The following is a 27554-nucleotide window of genomic DNA, read 5'->3' on the forward strand; positions in this document are numbered from 1 at the left end:
TCCCCTCCCCACAGCCTGTCCCCCGGCTGCCTGTGCTTCACGAGAGGCTCTAAGTGGGATGAGCACAACTCCACAGCTGACTGAGGCCCAGGGGCAGCCTGAGTCCCTTGGGGGCAGGCGGGAGGGGCAAGTTCAGAAACTCACTTCAGGGTCTCCAGCGACATCTGTAGGTTGTAATTGCGTTCCTGCTCGGGCAGCTGGGAGAACTCCACCAGGCACGGGTGCTGCCTCTTGTTGTCGTCTCTGACCTGCAACGACGGAGGGCAGCATGGAAGAAGAGTCCGGTCTCCAGGCCAGACGGGGAAGCGGCCACCCAAACACACGTGCCAAGTGGAGGGGAAGCTGCATGGGACACCCAGATCGTTGCCCAGCACTGCTGCCCGTGTGACCTCCAGGTGCAGGTCATGCTTCCGTCAGGGCTAAAACTGGGCACCACCTGGGCCCTTCGGGTTGGCACAGCTCCTGGCCCTGCGTCCACACCTTCTCTGCCCTGATGCCCACCCCTGGGCAACCTGGGCAACTTCCAAAATTTCCTGAAGTCGTGCTCTCTCATTGAGGTGCATCCTGCCCACCCCCCACTGTGACCATCTGCCCACCCACCCCACTCTTGTCTTCCTGGTCCGTAACCCTTACCACCTGCTAACGGACCAGGACTCGGCCCTGGAGGGTTTGGTTGTCATGTGTTTCCCTGCACCAGACCGCGGAGCCAGAGGGCCGGGATCCGGTCTGCTCTGCTCCTCCCAGCAGCCATGGCACTGAGAGCGTGCCGGGCACGCGGGGCACACTTGGCACCTTCTGCACACTGAGACGACATCTACATCAGACGGGTGTAGTGACAGCTCAGCTCGAACGTGTAATGATTTCTAAGCGTTTAGAGCCAAACTCGTCCGGGACCTCACTTATCGGCCCGGCCGTCTGCCGTGAATGCTTTAAGGCTCTGCCGGCCCTTCCTTTCATCCGCAGACACCCCTTCCCACAGTCACAAGTCACCCCACCACCCCACCACGCTGATTAGCACAATGCAGGGCTTTCACAGCAATCCTTGAAACTACACATTAGAAATCAGACTAAATTCAAGACACGAGGAGTGCATTCGTGAGGAGGCTACCCCACGTCACTGTACCAGTAACCAGGCTTTCACCTTCTCAGAGACCAAAGGGACATGGGCCTCGCTGCTGTGTGGTACCCAGGGAACCGGCACAGGCTGCCAGGGAGCAAGCGACCCCCTGGGGACGATCACCAGGTTCCATAAATGCCACAGAAAAGGATGCACACACAGCCAAAACTTTTCAAAGTCTTCAGGAGGCCCCAAGTTAAAAATGACACATTTATTCTTTTCTTCTAGTGACTGTTATAAATGATCAGGATTTACAGAAAAGGATACGTTATACACTTATTTAAATGTGTACCTCTGGAGATGGTGTAACGGGGTGTATGTTTAACAAGGTGTAGACTTAATGGGGCATGGGCTGAGAGGCCCCGGGGCCCCCCACAAGCCCAGCTGGGGCTGTGAAAAGCAGCAGCACAGGGTTGAGAGTTATTCTGCGGATCAGCAACAGCAGGCTAGTTTCACAGCCTGTGTGGAGCCAGGGGCACACGCAAGACTTTGACCCATGACGTAAGTGTAGTAGGAGGCAGCTCCCGATTACAGCACCTGTGTGAGAGCTTGGAGATGGTTCACTCCATGCCACAGGGCCACCGCTGTCTGGACTAACAATTGCAGCCAAGAAAGGCAGAAGAAACCAGACTATGGCAGGTGTAGCCAATTGTGGGGGGAGGCAGAAATGGGGTTACAAGGAAGAGCTGCACCAGAATTTAAACCCAGGTGTGGCTTAACCACATGTTTCTGAGAGTGGAGAGGGGGCTCTCTTGACCACGCAGCTTAGAAAGGAAGAAAGCAGGATGCAGCAGCCGTGCAGAGCTCTCTGTCTTGGCCACACAGTTTGAAACGATGCAGAAGGATTCCCCCGCCCACCATGAGGATGCAGTTTGGGATTAAGAACGGGAGCCTAGCCAAGCTATGGGCTTCTATTTCTTCTTTTGAGATGTGGTCCCCTGACTGGCCTGGTTTGACAGGACCGCGTGTGTGTTTGTGGGTGTTTTAAAGGGACTTTGGGATTTAACATTGACATTCCGCCATTACTCTAACCCTGTATAACCTTTGAGTAAATAGTTCCATTCCTTTTTACCAAACTCTGTCACTGAGAGCCACAGTTCCTATCACAGCAGCGGTGGGCAAAGACAAACCATAGTAAAAAAGACCCTGGGAGCGGGGGGTTTGTTTCTGTAACAATGGAACCTAGGGTCACAAAATTTAACTCTAAATTCTGAACACTGATGTGAAAATGAACGTGTCCCAGTCCTGAGATAACCCACCCCACCCATTCGAGTAGTTCCGACTCCCCATTCCCTACGCCCTCTCTGAAGTCCCCGCCAAAACCAGAGATGGGCCGGATTTCCTTCCCGCTTACCCTCAGCCCACACAAGAACTCCAAAACACCTGCGGTCACGGCGCTCCACCACCAAGGCAGGTGCTCCCTACCTCTATCTCACCTGGGCCACCTTCGTCCACTCCCCGAGTCCGCCTCCAGGCTCACTGTCCCCAAACTCACAGCTGAGCCCCTTTCCAGCGCACTAATAAAGTATGCCACCGCCCTCCCTCCATTCTTCAGCGCCCTTTACCCCTACAGAATAAACCCTGTCCTGCCACAAGCCCATTGTCTACCTGGCCAGACCTCCCACCTGTGCCCTCTGCCCCACTATCACCACCTTTCTTATCCTCTGGTCCAGCCACTGGGACATCACCACAGTGCCCTAAACCCTAGACACTCACACATGCAGGTCCTACTCCCTGAATGCAAGTGAACTGATCGACTCATCCTGCAGGCCTCAGCAAAGATGCACCTCCTCCTGGAAGCCTTCTCTGATTTCCCAGGAGAGACCTAAATGTACCCTCTCTACTTTTTCAGCGCCCCCGGTAAGTACTCAGCCTGTGACTGTTTGCATGTCTATCACTCAACTAAACTGGAAGCTCCTAAAAGGCAAACCGACTCAAAGCTAGGGTCTTTTATTTTTGAGATTCCAGCACCAAGCCATGGCCTGGCAAACAGTAGGTATATAATCAGTGTTAAAGGGCCAGGTGAATGCCGGACACAGCCTGCCACCATATCCCATGAGCCAGAGCTCCTGTAGGATGTTCCTGTGAGGAAGCCCCAGAGACATTCAGAGGACAGACGTCCTTGGCAAAAACAAAAGCAAAACCAACATATTCAGCTCATGGAGACATTTAAATTACTCTGAAGTAAAACACACTTGAGTCCTTCAGTTTAAATGTTAAAGAATACATGGTATCAGCCTAAAAACAGGGCGTGTCTGTGTTTAGAGTCACAGAGGCCACTTCCCTGAAAGGAGTTTTCTGGAAGCCTGTGAGGACGCAGGACTCGGGGCAATCAACTGCCAGATGAAAGGAGGATGTGGACTCTCCTCACATGTGCATCTGGGAAGCTCCCAACATGGGGGTCTTCTGACATGATCCCTGAGCTGGGCAGGGTAGGGGCCCCAGGCTCACAGAGACCAGGGCTGCTGCAGTCGGCCTCAGGCCAGGGAAGGTACAGTCCGGGGGCGGGGGACAGCGATATCACGGACAGCTCTGAGTGAGGAACTGCATGCCTTCCAGGATCAGAGACTAAGAGGCGGCGCAGCTCTAAACACAGCCACAGGAGGAGGTGCGAGTGGAACTGAATTCACTGGAAGAACAGACACTGGCCCTGGCCAGGTAACTCGGTTGGTTAGCACACCATCCAGATACCATGAGGTTGTGGGTTGGATCCCCAGTCCGGGCACATACAAGAGTCACCCAGTGAATGCATGAATAAGGGGAACAAGAAGTCGATGTTTCTCTCCCTCTCTCTCAAATCAATAAAAAGTCATTATAAGAAATTATAAAAGAACAGACACTAATGAGAACCTGTTTTCCTCATTTTTTTAAGGAACGAACTCAAGTCAGAGTTCAGTGCAGAGCGGCGTCATGGAGGCGATCTGGGAGCTTCCACAGACAGCAGACGTTCCTGGTAATGCAGGGCTTTTTGAGGGGTTTGTGGGTTTGCAGGAAATCTTCTTCAGTCTTCCTCACCTGCATTATCTCTCCCTCATCATGAAACATGGGGCGAATTTTGTCTGAAATTTAAATCTCTTATCTTGAAACTCGCAGTAAAATTTGTCCGTGATCCTCTGGCCATCAATGATATACACAGTTATAACATCTCTCTCTTCAGTGACTTTAAGCGATGTTCAAATCTTTTAATTAGCATTTATACATTTCCCCAACTTGTTTTTAAATGTATTTTATTGATTGTGTTATAGATGTCCCATTTTTTTCTCCATTTTATTCCCCTCCACCCTGTACCACCACCCCCTCCCTCCCACACTCCCCCCCTATAGTTCACGTCCATGGGTCGTACATATAAGTTCTTTGGCTTCTACATTTCCTGTACTATTCTTACCCTCCCCTTGCCTATTTTGTACCTACTATTTATGCTTTTTATTCCCTGTACCTTTTCCCCCATCCTCCCCCCTCCCCACTGATCTCCATTTCTGTGATTCAGTTCCTGTTCTAGTTGTTTGCTTTTGTTTTTGTTTTTTAGGTTCAGTTGTTGACAGCTGTGAGTTTGTGGTCATTTTACTGTCCATATTTTTGATCTTCTACTTTTTCTTAGGTAAGTCCCTCTAATATTTCATATAATAAGGGCTTGGTGATGATGAACTCCTTCAACTTGACCTTATCTGGGAAGCACTTTATCTGCCCTCCCATTCTAAATGATAGCTTTGCTGTTTACAGTAATCTTGGATATAGGTCCTTGCCTTTCATGACTTGGAATACTGCTTTCCAGCCCCTTCTTGCCTGCAAGGTTTCTTTTAAGAAATCAGCTGAGAGTCTTATGGGAACTCCTTTGTAGTTAACTGTCCCCTTTTCTCTTGCTGCTTTTAAGATTCTCTCTTTATCTTTAATCTTGGGTAATGTAATTATGATGTGCCTTGGTGTGTTCTTCCTTGGGTCCAACATTTTTGGGACTCTGAGCTTCCTGGACTTCCTGGAAGTCTATTTCCTTTGCCAAATTAGGGAAGTTCTCCTTCATTATGTTTTCAAGTAAGTTTTCAATTTCTCGCTCTTCCTCTTCTCCTTCTGGCACTCCTATGATTCGGATGCTGGAACGTTTAAATTTGTCCTGGAGGTTCCTAAGCCTCTCCTGATGTTTTTGAATTCTTGTTTCTTCATTCTATTCTGGTTGAATGTTTATTTCTTCCTTCTGCTCCAAACCATTGATTTGAGTCCCAGTTTCCTTCCCTTCACTGGTGGTTCCCTGTACATTTTTATTTCATTTTTCATATCTTTCACTTTTTCCTCTATTTTTCGACCATACTCAACCATTTCTGTGAGCATCCTGATCACCAGTGTTTTGAACTGTGTATCTCTTAGTTGTATTTTTTCTGGAGCTTTGATCTGTTCTTTCATTTGGGCCATGTTTTTTTTGTCTTGGCGCACCTGTTATGTAGTAGGGGGCAGAGCCTCAGGTATTCACCAGGGCAGGGCAACTCATTGCTGCTGCTGTCTGTGGGGGAGGGGTCCAAGAGGAAACAATGCCACTTGCTCAGCCCTCGGCTGGTTTTCAGTCACTTCCCCCACTACCCACAAGCAAGGTGAGCCCTTCTGGTGCTGATTCCTGGGTGGGTGATTTTGTGTACATTCTATGACCCCGTGGGTCCCTCCAAGAACTCTCCTATGAGGCTGGGAGTTTCTCCTGGAGCCTCAACCCCCACAGGGTTTTTTCAATCAGAGTTTCTGAGGCTTTATTTCCCCACACTGGAACTGGGGAGGGGGTGGGTCTCCCTCCCCAGTTTTTCCTCCTGGTTTATCTGCACGCAAATGTGGGACTGCCCCACTCTACCAGCTGCCACCTCACGTAGCAGAAAACTAGGCACTTGACACGTTTTTGCTGAATTGACAATTGTCTAACCCAAAGGTGGCAAACACAAGGCCCATGGGCCGAATCCGGCCCTCTGCTTTGTGTTATCCAGCCCAGCAACAAGCTCCTTGCCTCGAGTTAAGGAGTAGTTACAGTCATAAAATTACGTTCAGTCCTTTCAAGGCAACCATGAGGCTAATGTGGACCCCAGTGAAAATGAGTTGACAGTCCTGGTATGACTGTTGCTGACTTAATAAAAGGATCCTATTTTCAGATTATGCCTCGGTAGGTCTCACAGAGCAAAGCAGTTTAGACCAGAAGCTGGGAACCAGGGTACCGGTCCTGGCCCAGCCTCCTACAGCTCTGGGACTGCTGTCCGGCAAGTCACAACTGCAAGAATTCTCAGCGGTGCTGTCGCCAGTGAAACCGATAAACAGCACTCGGCCCCGGGTGCCGCTGTGAAAATTCAACCTCACACCTGTGAGAGTGCATGCGACAAGGCAGAGCTCTGAGCGCCTGTGTCAACGCAACTACAGAGAACGGAGTCTCGTGCAGTGTTACTGAGGCGGTAATCACAAGTGTCCTTCCCTGGACGCTCAGGGCAGCTACCTCCACACAATGAATGCACTCGTTTCTACACTCGAACATAAGAACATGCTACAGCCTTCGGGACGCTGAAACTAACAGTGTGATAAAAAAGAAAGTACTGCCACAGTCCTGCAGAACACAGGTGCCCTGGGATTAAACAGGAAGTTACTTGGTTTTATTTAAGCTAAATTTTATTGACAAACGCTAAACGGAGTTTTGTTGTTTTTTTTAATCCTCACATTGCCTATTTATTTTACAGAGAGGGGAAGGGGAGGAGAGAGAGAGAGCAATATTGATTAGTTGCCTCTCGCCCGCACCCTGAACCCACAACCCAGGCATGTGTTGTGACTGGGAATCGAACCCCAGACCCTTTGATTTATGGGATGATGCTCCAACCAATTAAGCCACACCAGTCAGGGCTAAACTGAGCTCTTTAAAGTTAATCATTTGGAAACACAAGGTGTCATTCTTTCTCAGCCTGACCCCACTGGGAAACCTCCTGTGACCTCTGTCCATGGACGTGTGCTGTCCATGGTGTAGAGACTAAGAGAAGGGTCACCGGAGGGGAACGCCAACTGACTTCTTTCCATGTTCAGGTTTCACTTTCAACTTCATGGAGTTTCTTCTAAGCACCTTAGAAAGCAATGTGCACTGTCTGCCTATGTTAACCTTGGTTTAAAAATGGAACTCACAGCTTCAAGAGGGAAAACTGTTCAAGAGTCGAGGCAGCTGAGCCTCCTTCCATGAACCTACCAATCACGGCATTCCCTCCCCCACAAAAAACTGCTCCAAACTGGTGTGTACAAAAAAGTCAGTCCAGCTCACTCACTTCACCACACATAAGGGAGTGAGAAAAAGTCACCAGTCTGTTTTCACAAGTTTGTGTTAACAGAATCTGAAAATAAATTTCAAAACTATGTACCGGGCCATACTGCCAGCCAAGTTCAATTTTGTTCATAACCCAGAGCTCATGGATATTCTCTGCCAGTTTTTCTCGGACCCTCTCCAAGTGGGGAGGCAACACGATCTAAAATTGAAGGAGAAAAAGAAAAAGAAACACATGAGAAAACAATAGAATAAAACATCACTAGTCGTCCTCACTGTAATCGAACTAAACAGAACAGTCTCATACACCACTGAAATGTGATAGAAGAACTAGGTTCTAAACCTCCTAGTATAACCGGGTTATAAAAATATAACTACTTATCTAAACATTCTTTAGGTAAATTTTGGGACCTTTTTGGGGGAGGGGAGTGGGTAGCAACTTAGGTTTCCAATTTATGGACCAAAGTTAAGAAGAAGGAGAACAGAGTGTGGTGGGGACAGCCACCATCAAGGAAGAGGTGGGCTACCCACCGGAGCATGCGTTATTTAAGGGAGAATCATGCGAAGTTCTTGTTCCAACCTGGCCACATCCACACACAACAGTGAAGGCCCCCAGGCAGACAGACACAATTCACTGGCTCCGTGAGCCCATAAGCATCTGATCAGGTGACTTATGTGTTCTCTCTTTTTTTTTTTTCAGCATATTATACTTTATTATTTCAAGAAAGGTAAAAACATAACTGAAATACAAAAAAAGATTTGTGCAGTGTATGGAGAAGGTGCTGTAAATGAGCTTGTATATGAAGCCATTGTAATGGTTTTGGAGTCAACTGGAGAAAGTACATTTAAGATGATTTTGGATTTATTAAAATCCCTTTGGAAATCTTCTACCATTACTGTAGACCAAATGAAAAGAGGTTATGAGAGAATTTATAATGAAATTCCGGACATTAATCTGGATGTCCCATATTCATATTATGTGTTCTCTTAACCCTTTGATATTTAGTGGTTTCCAAACATAACCCTCATGGGGGAAAACTGTCGTGTGTTCCCATTATAAAGAGGAAGTTTAATGACTTCTCTATAAGGAACAGAAAATGACTTTCACGGTGAGGTGTTGCATCCCCCACAACTAGCCCCTCAACGAACAGAGCAGCAACTGCCCAGGATGCACATAGGGGGGGAGGCGCGGGGGGCAGATCCTGCAGGGAGCAGGCCCTCCCACTGCCTCTCCCCAGCACAGTGGGGGTTCCCCAGGTGTCAGGGAAGCCTCAGTGTGCAACCCTGACGCCCAGTGGTCTGTCCCGGCTGCATCCTCGCTCCCGCTCCGGCGCTGCTGAGCTCTGGCAGCACTGTGTAGCCCACCACCTTGCAGCAACGCCACACAAACTGGCGCTTAGCTACTAAAAAGGCTTCTGGGTTGTTCTAACACATAATGTAAAAAGCCTCTTGGAGAGACTAAAAAGGTATGATTCAGGAGCCAAACGAGTGATTCCAAAAAGCTGAAGCCTTTGATGCCTGGTATGAATTCTACTGCAGACTTCAGAAGCAAAGCCTTTAATCTTCAAAAGTGAATGAACTCTGAATATCTAACCAACCTCCTTGAAGTTACTTCACCGTCAAAATGAAGCAACGTTTAATGCATTGTCAATGTCAGGACCTTTCCCACATCAGTAAAACAGAAGAGCAACAATGACGACTAACACTGCTTGGGTGCCTATCCGCAAAGGGTTGTGCTAACAGGTTATGTACTAATGTGATGAAGACACTGTTAGCATCCCGATCAGCAAGATGAGTAACTTCCTGTGTGTCCCAGGTAGGCGCCTGACCCCAGGGATTTTGACTCTAAGCCCGTGATCTCAATCCCTACTCAAGGTCAAGGTCAGTTAAGTGATTTAAAAAATGTAAGCATACATAGGTGGGAGAAATGAAAGCTCCACATCCACCCTGCCTAGAAAGTACTCTCTAGAGTTAGTGTGTGTTCGTTACCTAAGGCTGTGGCCCATCACTGCTATAAAAGCAACGTGGTGCCTTAAGACCATCCATAAAAAATAAAACAGAATAGAATAGAAAACAGGTACATTGACACAGTAAAGCAGAGCATTATTCTATGAAACTTGTTTCACTCATACATACGAATCATATCACAGAAAAATGCACCGCTGCGGGCTGCAGCCGAGCATGGAAAGAGCCCGCACGCAGGAATGGGGACAGCACCTGGCTGGTGTCCACAGGAACTGGCGTGAAGGCAGCCTGAGTCAGCGGCACCGTGGGGCCCAGCAGGTCCCGGGTGTAAGTTCTTTCTTGCTTGTACTCTCGGCTGTGTTCCACCTTCAACTTCTCTTTCGGCAGAACAGCTTCATAGCAAGGAGCATAGCCAGGTGGAGGGAGAAATTTAAATTCTCCGTGCCTCCCCCCAAGCAGGAAGCGCACCCTGAAAAGGACAGAGTCGGCGTCAATTGTGTCTCGGGCTGCACAGAAGATTCACCATCGACAAGGCACAAGGAACACAGTGTGAGCACAACATTAACTCGATCAGGAGCCACCTGTTTTTCCTCTGATAACCATCATCACCTCAGCCCCTTCCAGCCCAAGAGCCTCTCATGATAAAAGGCAAAACGGGCCCACGAGAGAAAGCCTGGCTGAATTATGGCAGCGGGTCAGCAAACACCCATCAGCACCGGGCGCTAACAAAAGCACGGGCGTCACACACAGTCCCAGGGGAACACAATTCCCGTCCACAGGCCTTGGCCGTTTAACGTCTCAAGGTGCCTAAGTATCGACAGAGAAAGAGCAGACCTGGTCTAAGTCTCTGCACACGTCAGGGCTGGGTGAGGTCGCCTCCCAGGGTCCTGTTGCCCAGTGACATTTTAAAGGGACTCAAGTGACACTTCCATTTGCTGAAGAAAAAAGGTAACCTTACTTCTTAAACTTACTCAGTAACAAAAAACTTACTGAAATCTTTTACGTATCATACTCATTTAATGAAAATAATCTGCATCCCGCTGGGCAACCGCTTTTGACAAAGCTAAATGCTACTCATTTCTTGGGCTCTCAGCTCACAAAACTAGTCAAACTTGCATCTTCTTTGTACTTCTTTTTCTAATTTGTGTTTCAATTCCAGGCCAAAAAAGACAGTACAATAAATAAAATAAAAAACAAAAAGTGAGAAAAAGCACAAACTTTAAACCACACCAGAAGCTTATAGAAAGAACTACAATTATGATAAACACACAGGAAGAGGTCACTGGTGCGTGTAGAGCTAACGTTTCGTCATCGCTCTGTCCCTTCAGGACGGTGCTTCTCTAACTAACTAGCAATCATCCCTCTGAGTGGGGTTCCCAGTGAAGAGCAGTCAGCGTGGATGGGCGGGCGGGCGAGCGGCTGCAGTGAGTGAGCTGCCCCTGTTAAGTAGGTCCAGATTCACGCGCATCGATACAACAGGTAACTCGGGCCTTTATCACAACAGACCAATGTCTAGTAAAGTTCTCTTTGCAGAACTCAAAGAATTATCATTTTAGTTTCTCTTTCCTTCTGGTAGCAGTAAAAACACACAGGGTTAGATGAAACCGCGGAAGCAGCTAATTGCAGACGGACAGTTTATAGGTGTACCAGGGACAGGCTAGCACAGGGCAGCTGCCTTCATCAAAAACAGCAACACATCTACTTTCTGTGGAAATGAGGGGCTTTGGGGTGTGGAAGTGTGATGGAAAGAAAACTAATACAACTAAATAGAAAAAATAAGTGGTATTTTTTACACAGTGTTGTTCATTTCCCCTTATTAAATAAAACAGTGAACTTAAATGAACTTGGAATATTTCAGGGCACTGGCTGGAGGGGTGAGTGAAGGGATGGACATGTGGACACAGACCTCAGCCTCCCGAGATCCCCCCTGGGGTGAACCTTGCCCCCTTCCTGTAAGGGACAGGCAGATGCCCTGGGGACAGACAGCGGGAGTGACAGGGAAGCAGGGGGATGGCAGTGCAGTGACCATGGAAGTATAAGTGGGACGGGAAACAGGCCAAAAACACAGAAATACTAACTTTATCCCTGCAGAGAAGCTAACAACAGGAAAGAAGAGGCCATCGATGTTGAAATTCTCAAACATTCCTTGGACAGGTTGCCCGTTGATTCGAAATGAGATGCTCGGCGCGCTGAGATCTAAACAGCAACTGATGACGTCATCTGTCCGCAGCAGGTGCTGGTTGGGCGAACTCACGGTGCTGGCGATGCAACCTTCGGGAGAACACGGAGGAGGGAAGCGTGTGTTTATCTGAGAGAGTCATGCTCAGGGGTGTGAACGGGCAGCGATCAGTCAGTGCGCAATACTAGCTGGGACGCGTGCGCTATTATATGTTAACCCTCTGTCAAAAAGACGTCGCTTATTTTTTCAGAAGCCATGCTTTGTTATAAAATGACCCTTCTGATACGTAGAAATTTCTGCACATAGATGGATGGCATTTTATCCAGAAATCATCTTAGAGCTCATAATGCAATGAAGTTAGAGGAAAATCCCAGAAAAGATTTGAGTTCAAACAGCTGCTTTACCAGCTACCACCTGTGGGACCGTCAGCCAATGACTTAACCTCGCTCAACCTCGTTTCTTCTAAACCAAAGGCCAGGAAGTTCATGTCAGTCCTTTTATAAGCTATTAGATTTCCTTTGTTTCATAAAATAAAAACACAAAGATAATGAAAGCAGAAAACGTGACCGTCCTTTCACATGCTGTTTGCTAGACACAAATATATGCCAACTGGTTTGTGGTGTCAGCATTTATTTCGCGTAGACCTTGGTTGGCTTCTTACTGCAGCAGCACATGACGAGAGGCATGAGAATGGTCTCTGGTAAGTGCCAGATGAGGCCCTGGCACCCTAGGGCCCAGCCCACTCTGACTCTGCCAGAGCTCCTTTGCTTACGAGTAACCCCCTGGGCATACTGGGAGACCAGGAGGGGAGGTTCACCCACACACACCCACAAACACAAAGAATTTCTCAACTTGAGCAAAGACAAAAATCTATTTCATGACACAGGCTTTGCATTCTTAATGACACCTTTTTAACTTTCTAGCATGCCAAGGTTTTAATCCCAGCGGGTTTAAAATGCCAGTAACAGAGGAGGCCTAGTTTTAAAATGTGTGCATTTTTATTTTACCAATATTCACATCTTTGAGCAATACATTCACTGCCAAGTAACTCTTCCAGAGTTCCCTGAATACCATACAGCCAACTTCTAAAAACTCAAGTGGAAGCGATGCAGTTCTCAGAAAAAGGTCCGCATCCTGTCTCAACCTCTGCGGCTGATGAAAGTGTCATTGCAAAGGTGTGTGCTACAGTCCAACACATTGCCCAGCCTGAGGGGTGTTACCAGGCCAATGCCAGCGGCTCTCTACAAGTCACCACCGTCAGCAGTTCTGCCATGCTGGAACGAGCAGGTGAGAGAAACAAGGTCCCGGGGAATGGCCTGAGGCCACAGCCGCACAGGAGCTCACGTGCTGAGCCTGCGCTCACCTGAACCCGCCTCAAGTCCACAGCACCACGTGCCTGTTCTCTGCAGGGGCCCGAAGGGAAGACAGCAAAGTGTGACTTAGGTCCAGGGCCACAAGCCTGCCCCGTCCCTCCTGCGCTGCAAGGCCACCGCCTAGCGGAGCTGTCACAATGACAGATTAACAGTTTGCAGACCCTAGACAGAGTGGGCCTTCCACGTCAGTCCTTAGTAACGGACTGAACCGTTCAGTGACATTCCTCCATACTTCTACATTTAAATTCTCCCAAGGCACCAAGATTTTTCGCACTTTTGGCTCTGACCCAGCCATGGGACTTGGATGCTCTAAGTCCAGTTCTGCGTTCAGAGAGGGGGACGTGGCAACCCTGCACAGGAGGTAAGTGGGAAGAACAAAGACACAGCGCACAACTCCTGCTGAGGAGCCATGGTCAGGTTCCACGGCCACTCTCCAGGCACAAAACCTGAAGTGATAAAGCATGTGCCCTAGACCAGCAATCACAGATATTTGATACTCTGAATTCCTTTTGCTTTTTATTAGCAATAAAAGAGTAGGAAGAAGACCCCAGGAAGGTTATCTCAATTCCTACATCCTCTGATCTTGGTAAGTCAGTCAAAAGCCAATCAACTTAAACTTGTCCTTGCCAATGAGGAATCTAGAGCGAAGCATTTTAAAATCCTGTTGGCTCAGAGCACAGGCAGGATCGGGGCACATTTCCTTATCACTTAAGAAAAACAAAATTTCTGTTGACATAAAGTTTCAAGATAAAATTCTCCTGAAATTCCGCAATCTTTCTGTGACATGTTCACAGATTCACTTGTTTATTTGTTGTTCTTACTGTTCTATTGAACACACACTGTGCAATGAAAGGCACAGGGTGCACAGTTCGATTCTGTGAGCACTGGGTCCTTCCTGAGTGTTGGAAGAAAAAGCTTCAAACCAATGCAAAAGTTAAAATGAGTAAGTGGCGTTCACGGCTGAGATAACTGGAAACAATTCAGCGTTGTCTCCTCAGAGTGGTTTCCAGACCCCGCCCACCCGTGTAACCAGAGGACAGTGAACATGTTCCTTCTAATTCACCTGAGGTCTGCCCATTTCCTGTAGAGCAAACTAGAGGACAAAGGGAGAGAGAGTTAAAGTCTGTTACAAAAAGATGCTAACTCTATTTTATGTTGGCTAGGTCTTCTGGAGTGACTGTTCGTTGTCTCTGCTTGGTCAGCAGGAAGGGTTTGCAAAGGGGACAGACATTGTGACCGCAGTCTGACCGGCGCAGCACACCTGTGCACAGGGCAGGCCATGGTCAGATGGCCCCAGCCCCACCCTCCCAGGCTACAGAGCTGCTGGCACCAAACACAGAAAAACGTCATAAGGACCGCTGTTAGATATTGTTGCATGCAACGCTTTTATTTATAAACTCATTACCATAAACTTAGGTTTAATTCAATTTAATTTTTAAGTTTCTTTTCCTAAGCAATTGGACCTATCCAACACTTGCATCCCACAAGAGACAAAGTTCAACTTTTCATAATGCAAGGTACTTTCTCTATTGTCTATATGCTAAATGTATTACAAAATAATATTATGTGTGTGTGTGTGTATGTATGGCTCATTTTTTATATATATTCAACCATAAAAGCTGAGAGCTGGTAGCAGGTGAAATGAACTATACATTTATTTTTAAACAGTTCCACATTTCTGCAACAAAGTGTCACATGAGTAAAACTGATCCCACACAATACAGGTCACAAATCACAGATTCCTAAGGTTGAATTATCTACCAGGAGGTGGGACTTAGTCTGTTTTTTCCAATTATTTCCCAGGGACTGTATTTGGTTCTTTGTTATATGGGAAGCTAAAGCTTTGCAAACACCAACTGAAGTAGGAAACAAGTAAGTTTTTTGCAGTTGCTTCATAAATCAAAATGCCACTTTTTAAATATGGAAGTACTCCCTTATCTAAAGTTTTGCTTTCCGCAGTTCCAGTTAAAAACGGTCCACTAGGGTCTGAAAGCAGTAAACGGGAAATTCCGGAAATAAACAAGCCTAAGTTTCAAATTGTGGGCTACCCTGAGCACAGTGCTGAAATCTCAGGTCACCCACTCTTTCCCCACCCAGGACAAGAGCCATCCCTCTGTCCAGCATTTCTAGGTGTCCACGCCCCCCTCAGGCAGACACTTAGCTGTGTTCATGACAATGGTGGTGACATCACAGTGCTTATTGACTTGGTCACGGCCCCAAAGACCAAGAGTAGTGATGCTGGCAATGCGGACGTGCCAAAGGAAAGCCATCAAGTGCTTCCTTTAAGGGAAAAGGTTTGTTTGTATAGGAAAAATGATAGTGTATACAGGGGTTCGGTACAATCCACACTTTCAGGAATCTACTGAGGGTCATGGAACATACCCTAGCAGATAAGGGGGACCCACTGCATACTGTTCATACTGTACTATAATTGTAAATTTTCTTTTCACCCTAGTGAAATTTGCTTTTCACTTAATACTCTCATTCATCATTACAGTGTTCAAGTTCCGAATCATAAATGGATCCCATAGAAGCCACATCAGCAGCTTTCAGAAATGCACTGCAACAATCTCCCTCCGAACACTGTGAAGCAGAGTGGACAGTACTCACCTGCCCAGAGATGCAGGCCATCAAACCCATAGGAAAAGAGGTCGTCTCCAACGCCGTTCCCGCCCCACTCCTCGCCCCCGCCAGGGTAGGGGGAGTACCCCTCCGTGGAGGCCCAGCCCACGCGCAGGTGAGTGGCTTCGGCTGTCACGAAGGGCTCCGTGTGGTCCACCATCAGCTCGTAGTACCACTTCTTGTACTGAGCGGACCCTTCACTGATGCCCAGGAAAATATTGGGCCTCATGCTTCAAAGAGACAGAAATGCACGTGAGGAAATCCGAACAAGCTTCTCACTGGTTAACTCTGCACCTCACCATTCTGAATGTTAGTGCTGCTCTTCCGAGACATCAAATGCCTGTTTCCTAAGCCCTACAGAACGACTAGGACAGTCACGGGGTGGGTGCGTGACAGCCAGCGGCACAGGGAACGCAGACAGCAGCCTCTGCTTCCTGGGCCCCCGGCAACAGCAACGTCACTCAAGGGGCTCGTACTATTTTTTTCTGTTGTCCCTTAGCATAATTTATTCCATTAAATGGGGTTCAGGTGAGTACAGTGCAGTCAGCCTCTGGAGTCAATGGAGTTGCTATGAATCCAGGACATGGAGGCGTCTTTGTGAGCTGAGCTTTGTCACAGGCAGCGTGAGGGTGAAGCAGGTCATGTTGCTACTGAAGAAGCGAGGTGACTAGTCAGCTTGTTGTTCTTGCTGCCTCCTTGTGAACAAAAGCCATTTCTAGTTTGTTGTGTTTAACTGGGTTTCCCAAGGGGACGTGAACCCTGCGCTAACACTAACGATCATAAAAGGTCTCAGGAAACTCCCTTCGTTAACAGCGGCTCTGTGGGACCAGCTTTGCAGAGGATGGGGAGGGGGAAGGGAACGGGAGGCCAGCTCAGGTGAGCTTGGCTCATGGCCTCTTCCTAACCAGCCCATGGCCCAGGGGTTGGGAACCCCTGCTACTGAGAACCATGAAGGATGTCTCAAATCAATCCTGTTTTAAAAGCACAACAGCAAAGTAAACACCAAATCCCCACATTTTTGTTTAAAACAGTGAAGTAATGAGTATTTCCCAGACAGCTGCTAGGTGCAGGGCATCACAGTTATTACTATATCACAGATACTATTTTCTCCACTGTAAGCTGTATTTTCATCATTATTACTGTCACGAGTTGTCAGCTTAACGGGGTGTAGGCTTAGCAGGGTGGGGCATGGGCTGAGAGGCCCCAGGGCCCCCCACAAGCCCAGCTGGGGGCTGGGAAAAGGAGCAGCACAGGGTTGAGAGTTATTCTGCGGATCAGCAACAGCAGGCTAGTTTCACAGCCTGTGTGGAGCCAGGGGCACACACATGACTTTGACCTGTGTGATACAGCTGGGAGGCAGCTCCCCCCTCCCTGGTTTCAGCACCTGCATGAGAGCTTGGAGATGGTTCGCTCCATGCCACAGGGCCACCGCTGTCTGGACTAACAATGGCAGCCAAGAAAGGCAGAAGAAACCAGACTACTGGCAGGTGTAGCCAATTGTGGGGGGAGTCGGAAATGGGGTTACAAGGAAGAGCCGCACCAGAATTTAAACCCAGATGTGGCTTAACCACATGTTTTTGAGAGTGGAAAGGGGGCTCTCTTGACCATGCAGCTTAGAAAGGAGGAGGAAAGCAGGATGCAGCAGCCGTGCAGAGCTCTCTGTCTTGGCCACACAGTTTGAAACGATGCAGAAGGATTCCCCCGCCCACCATGAGGATGCAGTTTTGGATTAAGAACGGGAACCTAGTCAAGCTATGGGCTTCTATTTCTTTTCCTGAGATGTGGTCCCCTGACTAGCCTGGTTTGGCAAGGGGAGGCAGGACTGCGTGTGTGTTTGTGGGTGTTTTAAAGGGACTTTGGGATTTAACATTGACATTCCGCCATTACACTAACCCTGTATAATCTTTGAGTAAATAGTTCCTTTCCTTTTTACCAAACTCTGGCATTGAGAGCCACAGTTCATATTGGCAGCAGGCAAAAAAGAACCATGGTAAAGACAGAAGACCTCAGAAGAGGGTGCTTGCTTCTGGAACATTACCATTATTATTTTGGACAAGAAAGGCAGCATGGCGTGAGCTCAGTCTCTGAAGTTAGACCTGAGCTCCGCGTCCAGGTCCCAAGTGTTAATCTGTAAACCGTGGATAGCAGCACCTGGAGCAAACACAGACAGGCGGAGCCCACACAAAGCCCTCTGCACAAGGGCTGGTGCCCCGTCCTCCCTGTCTGACAACTTGGGATCTACCTGGATCTACCTGAAAATGTAGTTTCATTAGCCAGTTATTTGTGGAACTTACTATATTTTGGACATTCTAATTCAATATTTTGATTATATATGGTGAGCACCTCAAAGTTCATATTGAAGGGCAGTCTTTTTAGTTATAGGTTAAGATGTAAAACAGAATTCTGTCCAACTAGATCCTATGTGGCCCTGAAAGCCAGTTATGACCCGGCTACACAACAATGTGAGACAGGAGCTCTGATGCATGTCTGTGGCAAATGCATATTTGCTTGGCTCCTCTATTTTTAATAGAAAAACAGGGGGAAAATCTTATGCTATTAACTAGGGGAATAGACTTTAAAAACCCCAGTGAAGCAAACAGAGTACATGGTGTCTCAGCTACAGAACTAGCGTGAGTTCCTCGGCCAGGCCGTCCATCTGGGACGCTGCCCCTCGGAACCGACCTGCTGACGTGGTTCACCAGGCGCGTCTGCAGCAGCAGATCCCGTCCTGGAAGGAGGTTGTCGCAGATGAGGTGCTGGTTGGAGCGGACAGCCACTCCGTGGCAGACGCAGAGGGAGCACAGGACGTCCAGAACCTGAGAAGAGAAACCATCGCCAGCTGACTCCTATTCCCTTTCCAGATTCAAGTGTCTGCAGCGTTTGGCACAAACGCGAACGCGTTTCCCCTGGTTCCCTCTGACACAGTCATTTCACCGTGACAGCACTGTGGCCACTTATTCACGACCGTCCTTCATCCCATGGATGGCTCGTTCTCCCACAGACGTGGAGAGCAAACACTAAGCGCTACCACCCGATTACAATGATGAGGAAAAGCACTCCTGAATCATCTGACACACCTTGTAAAGGTTATCTCAATTTAAAAACACATTTACAATGACGTCAGAACCCACTCATGGCAGTAACGGGGTTCGAGTACCTTGTGATTTCTTCCGTGCTTGTCTAGAAGTGAAATGATGGACTTGATGTGCCCTTCTTTGATGATGTTTAGAGCTTCTGGACTTTCTACTAACACGCAGTGCAAGACTTCCAGAATACCTAAAGACGAGAGAGAGAGAGAGAGAGAGAGAGAGAGAGAGAGGAAACAGAAGTTTAGCTTGTCCACAATGATCTGCATCTTCCCTTTTCTCGCCTCATCTTCTCAGTCCAAAGAACAAGGCCAGGCCAAAGTAGGCTTACAGTTGTGAGTGTGCGAAACACGGAGCTTATCCTTGTGTGATCACTTAATTATCATATTATTTGCTGCACAAACAACCATAAACCTACTTTCGCCCCACCCTGTGCAACTCAGGTGGTCTGTGTGCGGGTCACAGGGCACTCTGACAGGCGGCAGGCGGTGTTTGGGGGGACTGTTAAGCGAAGACGAGGAAACCACACTTGCCTGATGGCGACAAGGCAAAGACACAGTGCTCGGCTCAGCAGGCAGTCCTGCCGGGAGGGGCACGAAAGAAAGCAGCGCCCTGGCAGCCTCGGAGAACCGGCTCACCGCCCTTCTCCAGGTTCGGGGCTGAGGGAGGGCACACCTGGTGTTCCCTGTATCTAGGAGTTGTGATGGTTCTTTTTGTTGTTTTTTTTTAGATTCCACTAATAAGTAAGATCTTATCTTTCTCTGGGATGTGATGCGCAGCAAGGTGACTACGGTTAGTCATGCTCTACTGTATATTTGCAAGTTGCTGAGAGAGGAGATCTGAAAAGCTGTCAGCACAAAGAACACGAACTGTAGCTGCGTGTGGCGCAGGACGTCGACTAGACTGGTGTGGAGCTCCTTTCACAGCAGACACAAACATCAAATCAACTGGTACACCTGATATTACACCTCACGGTCCATGACAATCACATCTCAATTTAAAAAAGAACTGAGGATGGGAACATCAAGATAAAAAGGAAATTCAAATAATTAAAACATTATTTTGCTGCAATCTGTGCAAGTACGTTTTAAACCTGAAAAAAAGAAACATTTTTAGAAACAATCATAACAAGGCAGGATGCAATGTCTACTTCTATTTATGCTGCATTAAATCCCAGTACTTCATCAATCCATACAACCTCGCCACTCCTCAGGATTGCTGATGGCAAATGAGCAAGAACACTTCCCGCCTGCCTTCTACCCAGTTATGGTTCACTTTTGATGTGCGGGCAGTTGGACAGAAGCCTAGTCTTACAGAACAAGTATAAACGAACCCACCCCTTTGCGCACACACAGCACGCAAGTAAGTGGCAACACTAAGGGCTGACACCAGCGCTGCTCTCCCAGGACTGTCACCGAACAGGTATGCTGCACCTTAGTGAGCAGGAGTGACAAGGACTGCAGTTGCCATTTCCAGGCCAATTTTAAATGCCACATCCTAACTGTTTTCTGGACATTCACCCAGAACTCCAAGTACCTCCAACCCACTTCTCCAAAACTTAACACATTACCTTTTTCTGCACGTACACAGGTAAAATATTTTCTCTGGCCTGTCATCCACCCATATCTTCAAGCTAAAAGCCTCAGGTTATTTTTTGGATCCTCTCCCACATTCTCATTTTCCCCAGTCTCATCATTGAATTTCATTAAATCCACGCCCTAATTTATTGGCTAAATTCATCTCATAGACTAGCTAGCTCCCTGTTCCCTCCTGGACTCTTGTCTCTCCTCCCTTCCTACTCCGCCCTCCAGACTACAGACAGTTATCACTCTAAAGTGGCAATTTTCAACCGGTGTGCCACAGGAATTTTTAAAACTATTTAGTCAAGGGCACTGTCCTGTTTTCCCTTAGATTATCAAATAAAAAAATGACAAGAGCCAATACAACAATAGCCATCTGGTGTGAATGAATCAAAATTATACCTATTTTCTTCTCAGATCGGAAAAAAACTTTTCTGGGGGTGGGCAAAATTTTAACATTTAGTTAATGTGTGCCATGAGATGAAAATGGTTGAAACCTGCTACTCTAAAATGTATGTTTAATCGAGGTCAGTTCCCCAGGTAAAATCTTCAACTGCTTCTCAGACCTCCTGTCCCCTGGCACAGCCCTCAGCCCCTCACTCACCGGTCTGACCCCAAAAGCCTCGGCTCCCACCACCCCTCCATGGACCATGAGTGACTGGTTCTTCCATGTAGATGTGAAGCACACGCATTCACTCAGCACCGGCCAGGCCCTGTTCTTGGCCCAGGACCGGCAGTGCAACGAGGCCCTGCCTCACCCGTGGCCTCCTTCCTACCTCCCACCCCAGCGCAGGTCACTCTCAGACTTAGACATGCTCCCTGTCCCAACACTGCAAACCTGGAGCACCTTTCAAAGGCAGAACGTCGCCTCGTGGGTTCGTCTGCACCAACACCCTGGGATGAATTATTCCTTTTCTGTGGTATCTGTCACATTTTATCAAAATCACTTTCATTTCAGTGTCCCATTGGACAATGAACTCTTGAAAGCAAGGACTTAATTTTGACTAATGCAAACCTGAGCGTGCAAGCATGTAATACACGTGCTATTTAGTTCTTTGCCTAAAACTGTTACGGCTATAACTCTGAGTCATTTCTGTTCTCAGGAGGAAGAAAAATCTCTGAGGATATAACAAATGTCTGGAACTAATGTCACTGAGGGCACCCCAGGCCTGCAGTGGCAGAGAATGCTCCGCACCACATTTTCTGCAATCCAGGACAGTGGCCTGGTATGCTTTTCAATCACACATTTGCTTCTTGGCTTCCAACAGTGGGAGCCACCTCTGGGGTCAGGGTTGACCGTGGTGTTCTGTCCTCGTGGGTCATGCCCAGGGCTGTCCAAGGCTGAACAAAACTGGTGGAGAGTCTTCATGGGAGCCTGGAAACAAGTGTCCGAGCAGAAGCACAGTATCTGGTCTGAATTTGCCTGTCCAGAAGCCTCCAGCCTTGGGACACGGCCCTGTACCCTGAACACTCGAGAGGAGGGCTGCGCAGAATTAGACTGGTCGCCGCTGAGGCATAGCCGGCCAGCATGCGGATGGGCGCCCTGCCCCAGGTTCTCACAGGAAACAAGAAAACCACTAATTTACAAGGCACCAAATGCAAATAATCCCAGAACACCAAGGTGTATGTGGGTTTAGATGAAACTTCTTCTCAGTACGTGGCGGGTACATGGGGGGATCCAGTGTGGATCCGCCCACCAGTGAGAGTGATGACCCCGAACAACTCCACATGGAACGTGGACCCCACTGACACATCACGTGGCAACCTGGGTCTAAGGAGCAGGTGAGCAAACAAGAAGGCGTCAACACAGATGCCAACGGGTGTGAACCAGACTGGCCCCCAGGGACGGAAACACAGAACTGCCAGGCTACTGCAGGGTCAGGGACCGTTACATCCAAGAAACCAGGAATTCCAATTACTCAAAGCACAGATTGCTTTTATTTTCACCCACACCTAGGAGTTAAAATTCATGTAATTTTTTGGTCAGACCTCATTATCAATATCCCCAAGGCTCAGGGAAGGCAAATGGAAGTAAGAAGATTTACATTCAGCCCTGCATAATCAAATCTGAACGACAGGACAGACAGGTAAAGAGACTGAGGAATGTGCTGGGAAGGACTGGGAGAGAGCACCGCAGCTGCCAGGGCAGTCACAAGACTGCAGGAGTGATGCGCTGACACTGCCGAGGCCCACAGCGACGTGATCGCAGGCACGGCTGTCACGCAGCTGTGTCTTGCACAGGTACGCACAAGGACTCCAGCCCAGGTGGGCAGCTCGGAGTCCTGGCAGGTTCCAGGCACGTTCTGTGACCTCTCAGTGCTCCAGTGTCCATGTTTCCAGAGTGGAGATAAAGTTACCAACCCTGGGCTGCTGCAGGAGCCATATGCGTGAACAGGACCTAGGTCCCAGTGGTGCAAATGACATCTGCTGTTGCTGCGTGGTTGTGATGAAATAGTACAAAGGACAAGTGAAGTGAAATAAAAAGGAGCAGCAGGGAGCCCTGGCTGGTGTGGCTCAGTGGATTGAGCACGGGCCTGTGAACCAAAGGGTTGCTGGTTCAATTCCCAATCAGGGCACACGCCTGGGTTGTGGGCCAGGTCCCCAGTGGGGGGTGTGCAAGAGGCAACCACACATTGATGTTTTTCTCCCTCTTTCTACCTCCCTTCCCCTCTAAAAATAAATAAATAAAATCTTTTTTAAAAAGGAGCAACAGGGAAACATTAGCAATATGCTTCTTTTTAAACAGAAATTAAAAATTAAGAGAAGGTAGGAAAGCACTGAATAAAAAATACTGATGAAATGGAAAATTCAGGAAAAGATACTGATTCATTGGTATGAAGAACTGAAATTGAGGTTAGTTATAAAAATTAGTTAAGTTGGTAAATGCAAGACAAAATAAGCTGTCTGTTAGGCCTTGTGCTGGAAATGAGTGAAATAGTTAAAAGAGTAACTATGGAAAACAATTATGAAATCAATCAGTTGTATGTCACAAAAGATAGCTGAATTTTTTCATTTCAAGGACCATATTCTAGAAGGGTGATTTGCCACCATCCCACTCACGAGCTCTTAGAAGAGCATTCTGGGAAGGATGTGGGTTTCAGGTAACCCAGTATCTTTCTCCACTCAGAAAGGGAAGCTGTTTCTTTGGGCTTCCCTTTGGGGGCATCTTTTCCCATGTTTCACGTTGCTGATAAAATATATCGATATACACGAAGCTGCCCTCCAAATGCAGACCCTCCCCCCAATCCTCTTTTCCTTTCCAGCTACAACTCGATGCTTTGCTGAGATGCAAAGGGGGCTATGGTGTTAGGATGACTTTTCCAGCATCATTCAAAAATGAGTAATTTTGACAAAGGTCTGAACTCTCCATTAAATCAGTAACCTTTGGTTGCTAATACATTATCTCAAACCTTCAGAGTGAATGTCTTGGAAAAACGTATCGTTCCCTGTCTTCTTCACTGACCCATCAGCGTTACACATGATTTACATGACTCAGGGTCATGGTTAAGACACCAGTCACTGGACTGTGTGACAGATGAGGCTGCAGGTGTGGGTGGGCAACCACAGTGTGGGGGAATGGGGCCCAATAGGTACTGACACCAACAGCTCATAAAAAAAGAGTCTCCTTAAAAGTCTCCAGAGCCACCCTGACTCCGACGCAGTGTCCCTCATGGGGCTCTGTGCCAGCTCTCCTGGGCACCCCATTGCCAACCTCCTGCAAACCCAAAAGCTTGGAACCAATGGCCAAGCTGCCTTCGCTAAGGGTGTCTCCTGGAAAACGGTCACCTTCTCTGTTGTCACTAATGCTGCATGAGCTGCTGGCCCCTCAGAAAGATCACTGGGACTTCCCACCACTAGCCGTGGGTTTTGTGCTGGGGCTGTGAGCTCTCAGACTCTTTCCAAGTCTGCTGCTCACAACTAAGCAGCTACAGAGGAGGAGCTTCCTGCACACAGGATTCAGGACACACGATTCCACGAGCTGCAAGCCTTTCTGTCTGAGAGGATGAGTTTATGCTCTTCCAGGTTTGGCTGGGACATCTTTGGAAGCACGCCATACTTCCAGGTGCCTACAGTTGTACTGTGTGTGAGCGCAAAGCTTCGGCAGTTCAAAACCACTCAGAGATGCTTTCTGCTGCTGCTCCCCAGAGGGAACATCACTCACAGCACCTGCTGAGAGTGGGAGGGATTGGCAGGCACCCCAAAGAAGGCCACTGTCATTATCAAAAACGCTAGGAAATGCACTGCACAAAATAAGACTCAGGAAGTCTGCCGCCTCCCAACCAGTTGACGGCTAAGCCGGCTGAGCTGGCTGGTCTCTGAGAAACATGCAGCCTTAAGAGGTCCACGACCTCTATCACCTGTGTCTGCTCACACAGACCTTCCGTTAACTGTGGTCCAGACACAGTCACATGCAAAGCCGGGGACACTGTCTACCTTACCTTTTCCCCTCAAGAAAATCCCCTCAAGTGGCTGTCCTTACAGCCCAGTCCAATCCTCTGCTACAGCTGTGTGCACTCACTCGGGGATCTGGTCCACTTCAGATGAGGCAGAAAGTGGCAAACGTCTGTCCAGCTGCCCTTTCTGAGCCTCTCATCACCCAAGGAAACTAACAGCTGGGCAGCAGAGCTGCCAGGGCCTGGCCCTGACTCGCATCCTCCCCGCTCAGGGGACACTGCCTGACTCCCACCCACAACATCCCCTGGAGCAGACAGCCGGCAACAGAGACAGGCTTCTCACAGACACCCCAGTCCTTGCCCCCAGGTGGGCTACGTCTAAGGCCTGTGTTCTGGGGTTCCCAGAATTCCCCAAGGAAAACAGGCCAGTTCCCTGGGTGCTCACGTGCCTGCCAGCACACTTCCCCTGGTCCTTCTCTGCTCGGCTCACATCCACTCACTTCCCAAGTAAACTTGCCTTTCCATGTTCTTCTCAGGGTCTACTTCCAGTGGAGCCCCAGCTCCATACCTCTGTGCTGGCTGTCTCAAGTCTTTGTCAGAGTTCTATGTAAGTTTGCACAAATCCAGTTTGATTTTTGTCCATTGACCTTTTCTGAAGGAAATTTAGAGTTCACAGACCCTCCAGCTCTGCTCTGCTGCTCAGATAGGGGCACAGAGGGACCATGACGTGGCCAGAGGTGGACTCCCCAAGAATGGGCGCGTCAATCCCAGGCGAGAGGGAAGACGTGCACTCAGTAAACAACCACCGCCACTGAAATAATGTGTGTGTGTGTGTGTGTGTGTGTGATAATCCACACACACGAAATTTAGGGGGTGGAGCAGAAGGAGGTCTGCAGTGGTTCGTGTGGAAAACTGTACAGTAATTAATCAATGCTGGCACAAGAATAAACTGTGTGTGTCACGTGCACACAACTGTACACCCACTCTTGCCCCACCCTGTATACATTAATGCATACATCTGTGCATATATGTGCATATCAGTATTGTTACTGTCTCTAAAACCTAAGTAGCTTTCTATTTCCTCTGGGAAAAAAGCAGCTAATTCAAAGCATAAATGTAATAACTACAGTAGAGAAAACTGTTTAGTGAAAAATATTTTTGACACTTAATATATGTCAGGAGCCTGACATAAGGGACCTGGGTTTTCATCTTGGCCATGACAATGAGTTCTAGCTTCTTAATTCAGTCACTTAAAGGTCCTGTGCCTCCAGTTCCTGTCCACTGAAGTGAGAGTGCCAGGGCGAGCACCCTCTAAGGGTCCTCCCCACACTTTCTGAGTGAGCACAGGGATTCGATCTTAAGCAGAAGTGCTTGCGAACAACAGACGGATTGGGGAAAGATAACAGCAAACAGCAACTGTATCCAGTGCAACTGGGCCTGGAACTCCCTAAACTCAAGACTGTAGACACAGGACTCTGCTGGACTGCGCACAAGGACACTCAGCTCTGTTCTTTCCTTTTCTCTCCTTCTTTTCCTCTGAGCATTTTTTTTAAGAGAAGCTGCTGACTGATCAGCATTAATACTCTGTCCTGAGGGTCCTTCTGCTCCCCTCTCCCTCCATATACTCCTGGGGTCAAGGGAAGAGACCAGCACACTCTTTTGTATCGAGGGAGCTTGCCCACAATTCAATTCTGCACTTCGACCCAAGAGTGTATCCATTTCTGCAACTGCTGCCAAAACCATGCTGCCACTAATTTGATCACTTCTTCTGAGTAGTTATTCAGTTTTATCCTCATTCAATATATTGTCATCTCATGTTGTGATACCCTGGAAACCCTCATTTTATAAGCCTGGTACTTTTTTAATCAACAATATCCTTCTCTACACTATTTCTGCCACTGCACAATCCAGCAACATCTTAGAACTCAGTGTGACTCCAATTTCTCTTCCTCCTAAGTCTTAAAACTCTGAAATTTCACTCTGTAACTTAAAATGACCCTCTTTATCACAACTACCAGTTCTTCTCTCTCTCTATTAATCCAATTCCAACAAACCTGTCCCTGAATGGGCCTCTATCAGGCAAAAGTCATGAAATTATGTCTTTATTGACAGTGTCTTAAGTGAATTCAAACATTCTTTCATTTGTTTGTTAATTCTTCATTTGACAAATACGATAAACACCAACTACCTACCAGAAGGTATACAGAGAATACAAACAATGAAATCATGACCCTATCTTCAAGTTCATCCCTGGTGTAGCAGATTGAGAGAAAAAAAACAAATAACACGAGGGGCATCGGTACTACAGCAGGGCAGCTAACAATATGCCACACAAACAGCAAAGGAGCAACAGGCTCGGCGGGCCTGGCGTGGGGCATTCGGGCCAGCCTGGGAATCCCCGTAAGTCTCCACAGCACCACATACAGACAGCATGCGTGCTGGAGGCAGACGATCGGGTTTACTGCCTGTGACTATTTCACTATGACACAGATTGCTTATTATTTACTGAATTCCTATTAAATAAAGTACTGTGCTACATGCTTTAGAAAACTAATGTCTTCTCAGTCTAAATAATCATTTGAACACAATTTAAAAATGGGAATTACAAACCAACACTTTTGTCTATACTTAGAAGTGACTGATTTGGGGAAGAGCAGGAATGTGGCTTTGTGGGGCTTTCAGAACTTCACTATTTTTATTATGTTTTTAAAGATTTTTTTATTATTTATTTTTAGAGAGGGAAGGGAGGGAGAAAGGAAGGGAGAGAAACATCGATGTGTGGTTGCCTCTCACGTGCCCCCTACTGGGGACATGGTCCACAACCCAGGGATGTGCCCTGACTGGGAATCGAACCAGCAACCCTTTGGTTCACAGGCTGGAACTCAATCCACGGAGCCACACCAGCCAGGGCTCAACTTCACTCTTTTATATGTAAATGAGAGAGACACTGTCAGATTGCTTTCCAGAAATAACTGGTAA

General features: G+C 47.8%; 1 protein-coding gene across 7 annotated transcripts in view; it reads right to left on the minus strand.

Annotated features, from left to right (window-relative positions):
• The window catches only part of RYR2 (ryanodine receptor 2), a 522347-nt gene that overhangs the window by 215088 nt on the left and 279705 nt on the right, over positions 1-27554 (minus strand). For all 7 annotated transcript variants that reach the window (XM_071219601.1, XM_071219596.1, XM_071219600.1 and 4 more), the window contains exons 18-24: positions 18673-18791; positions 18198-18331; positions 15504-15745; positions 11420-11612; positions 9594-9810; positions 7474-7578; positions 145-248 (exon numbers count right to left, since the gene is read on the minus strand). In XM_071219601.1, the coding sequence (XP_071075702.1) occupies positions 145-248; positions 7474-7578; positions 9594-9810; positions 11420-11612; positions 15504-15745; positions 18198-18331; positions 18673-18791 (1114 nt within the window). The remainder of the gene's footprint in view (positions 1-144; positions 249-7473; positions 7579-9593; positions 9811-11419; positions 11613-15503; positions 15746-18197; positions 18332-18672; positions 18792-27554) is intronic.

The sequence above is a fragment of the Desmodus rotundus genome, chromosome 10 (genome assembly GCF_022682495.2).
Source record: "Desmodus rotundus isolate HL8 chromosome 10, HLdesRot8A.1, whole genome shotgun sequence".
NCBI classification, from domain to species: Eukaryota; Metazoa; Chordata; class Mammalia; order Chiroptera; family Phyllostomidae; genus Desmodus; species Desmodus rotundus.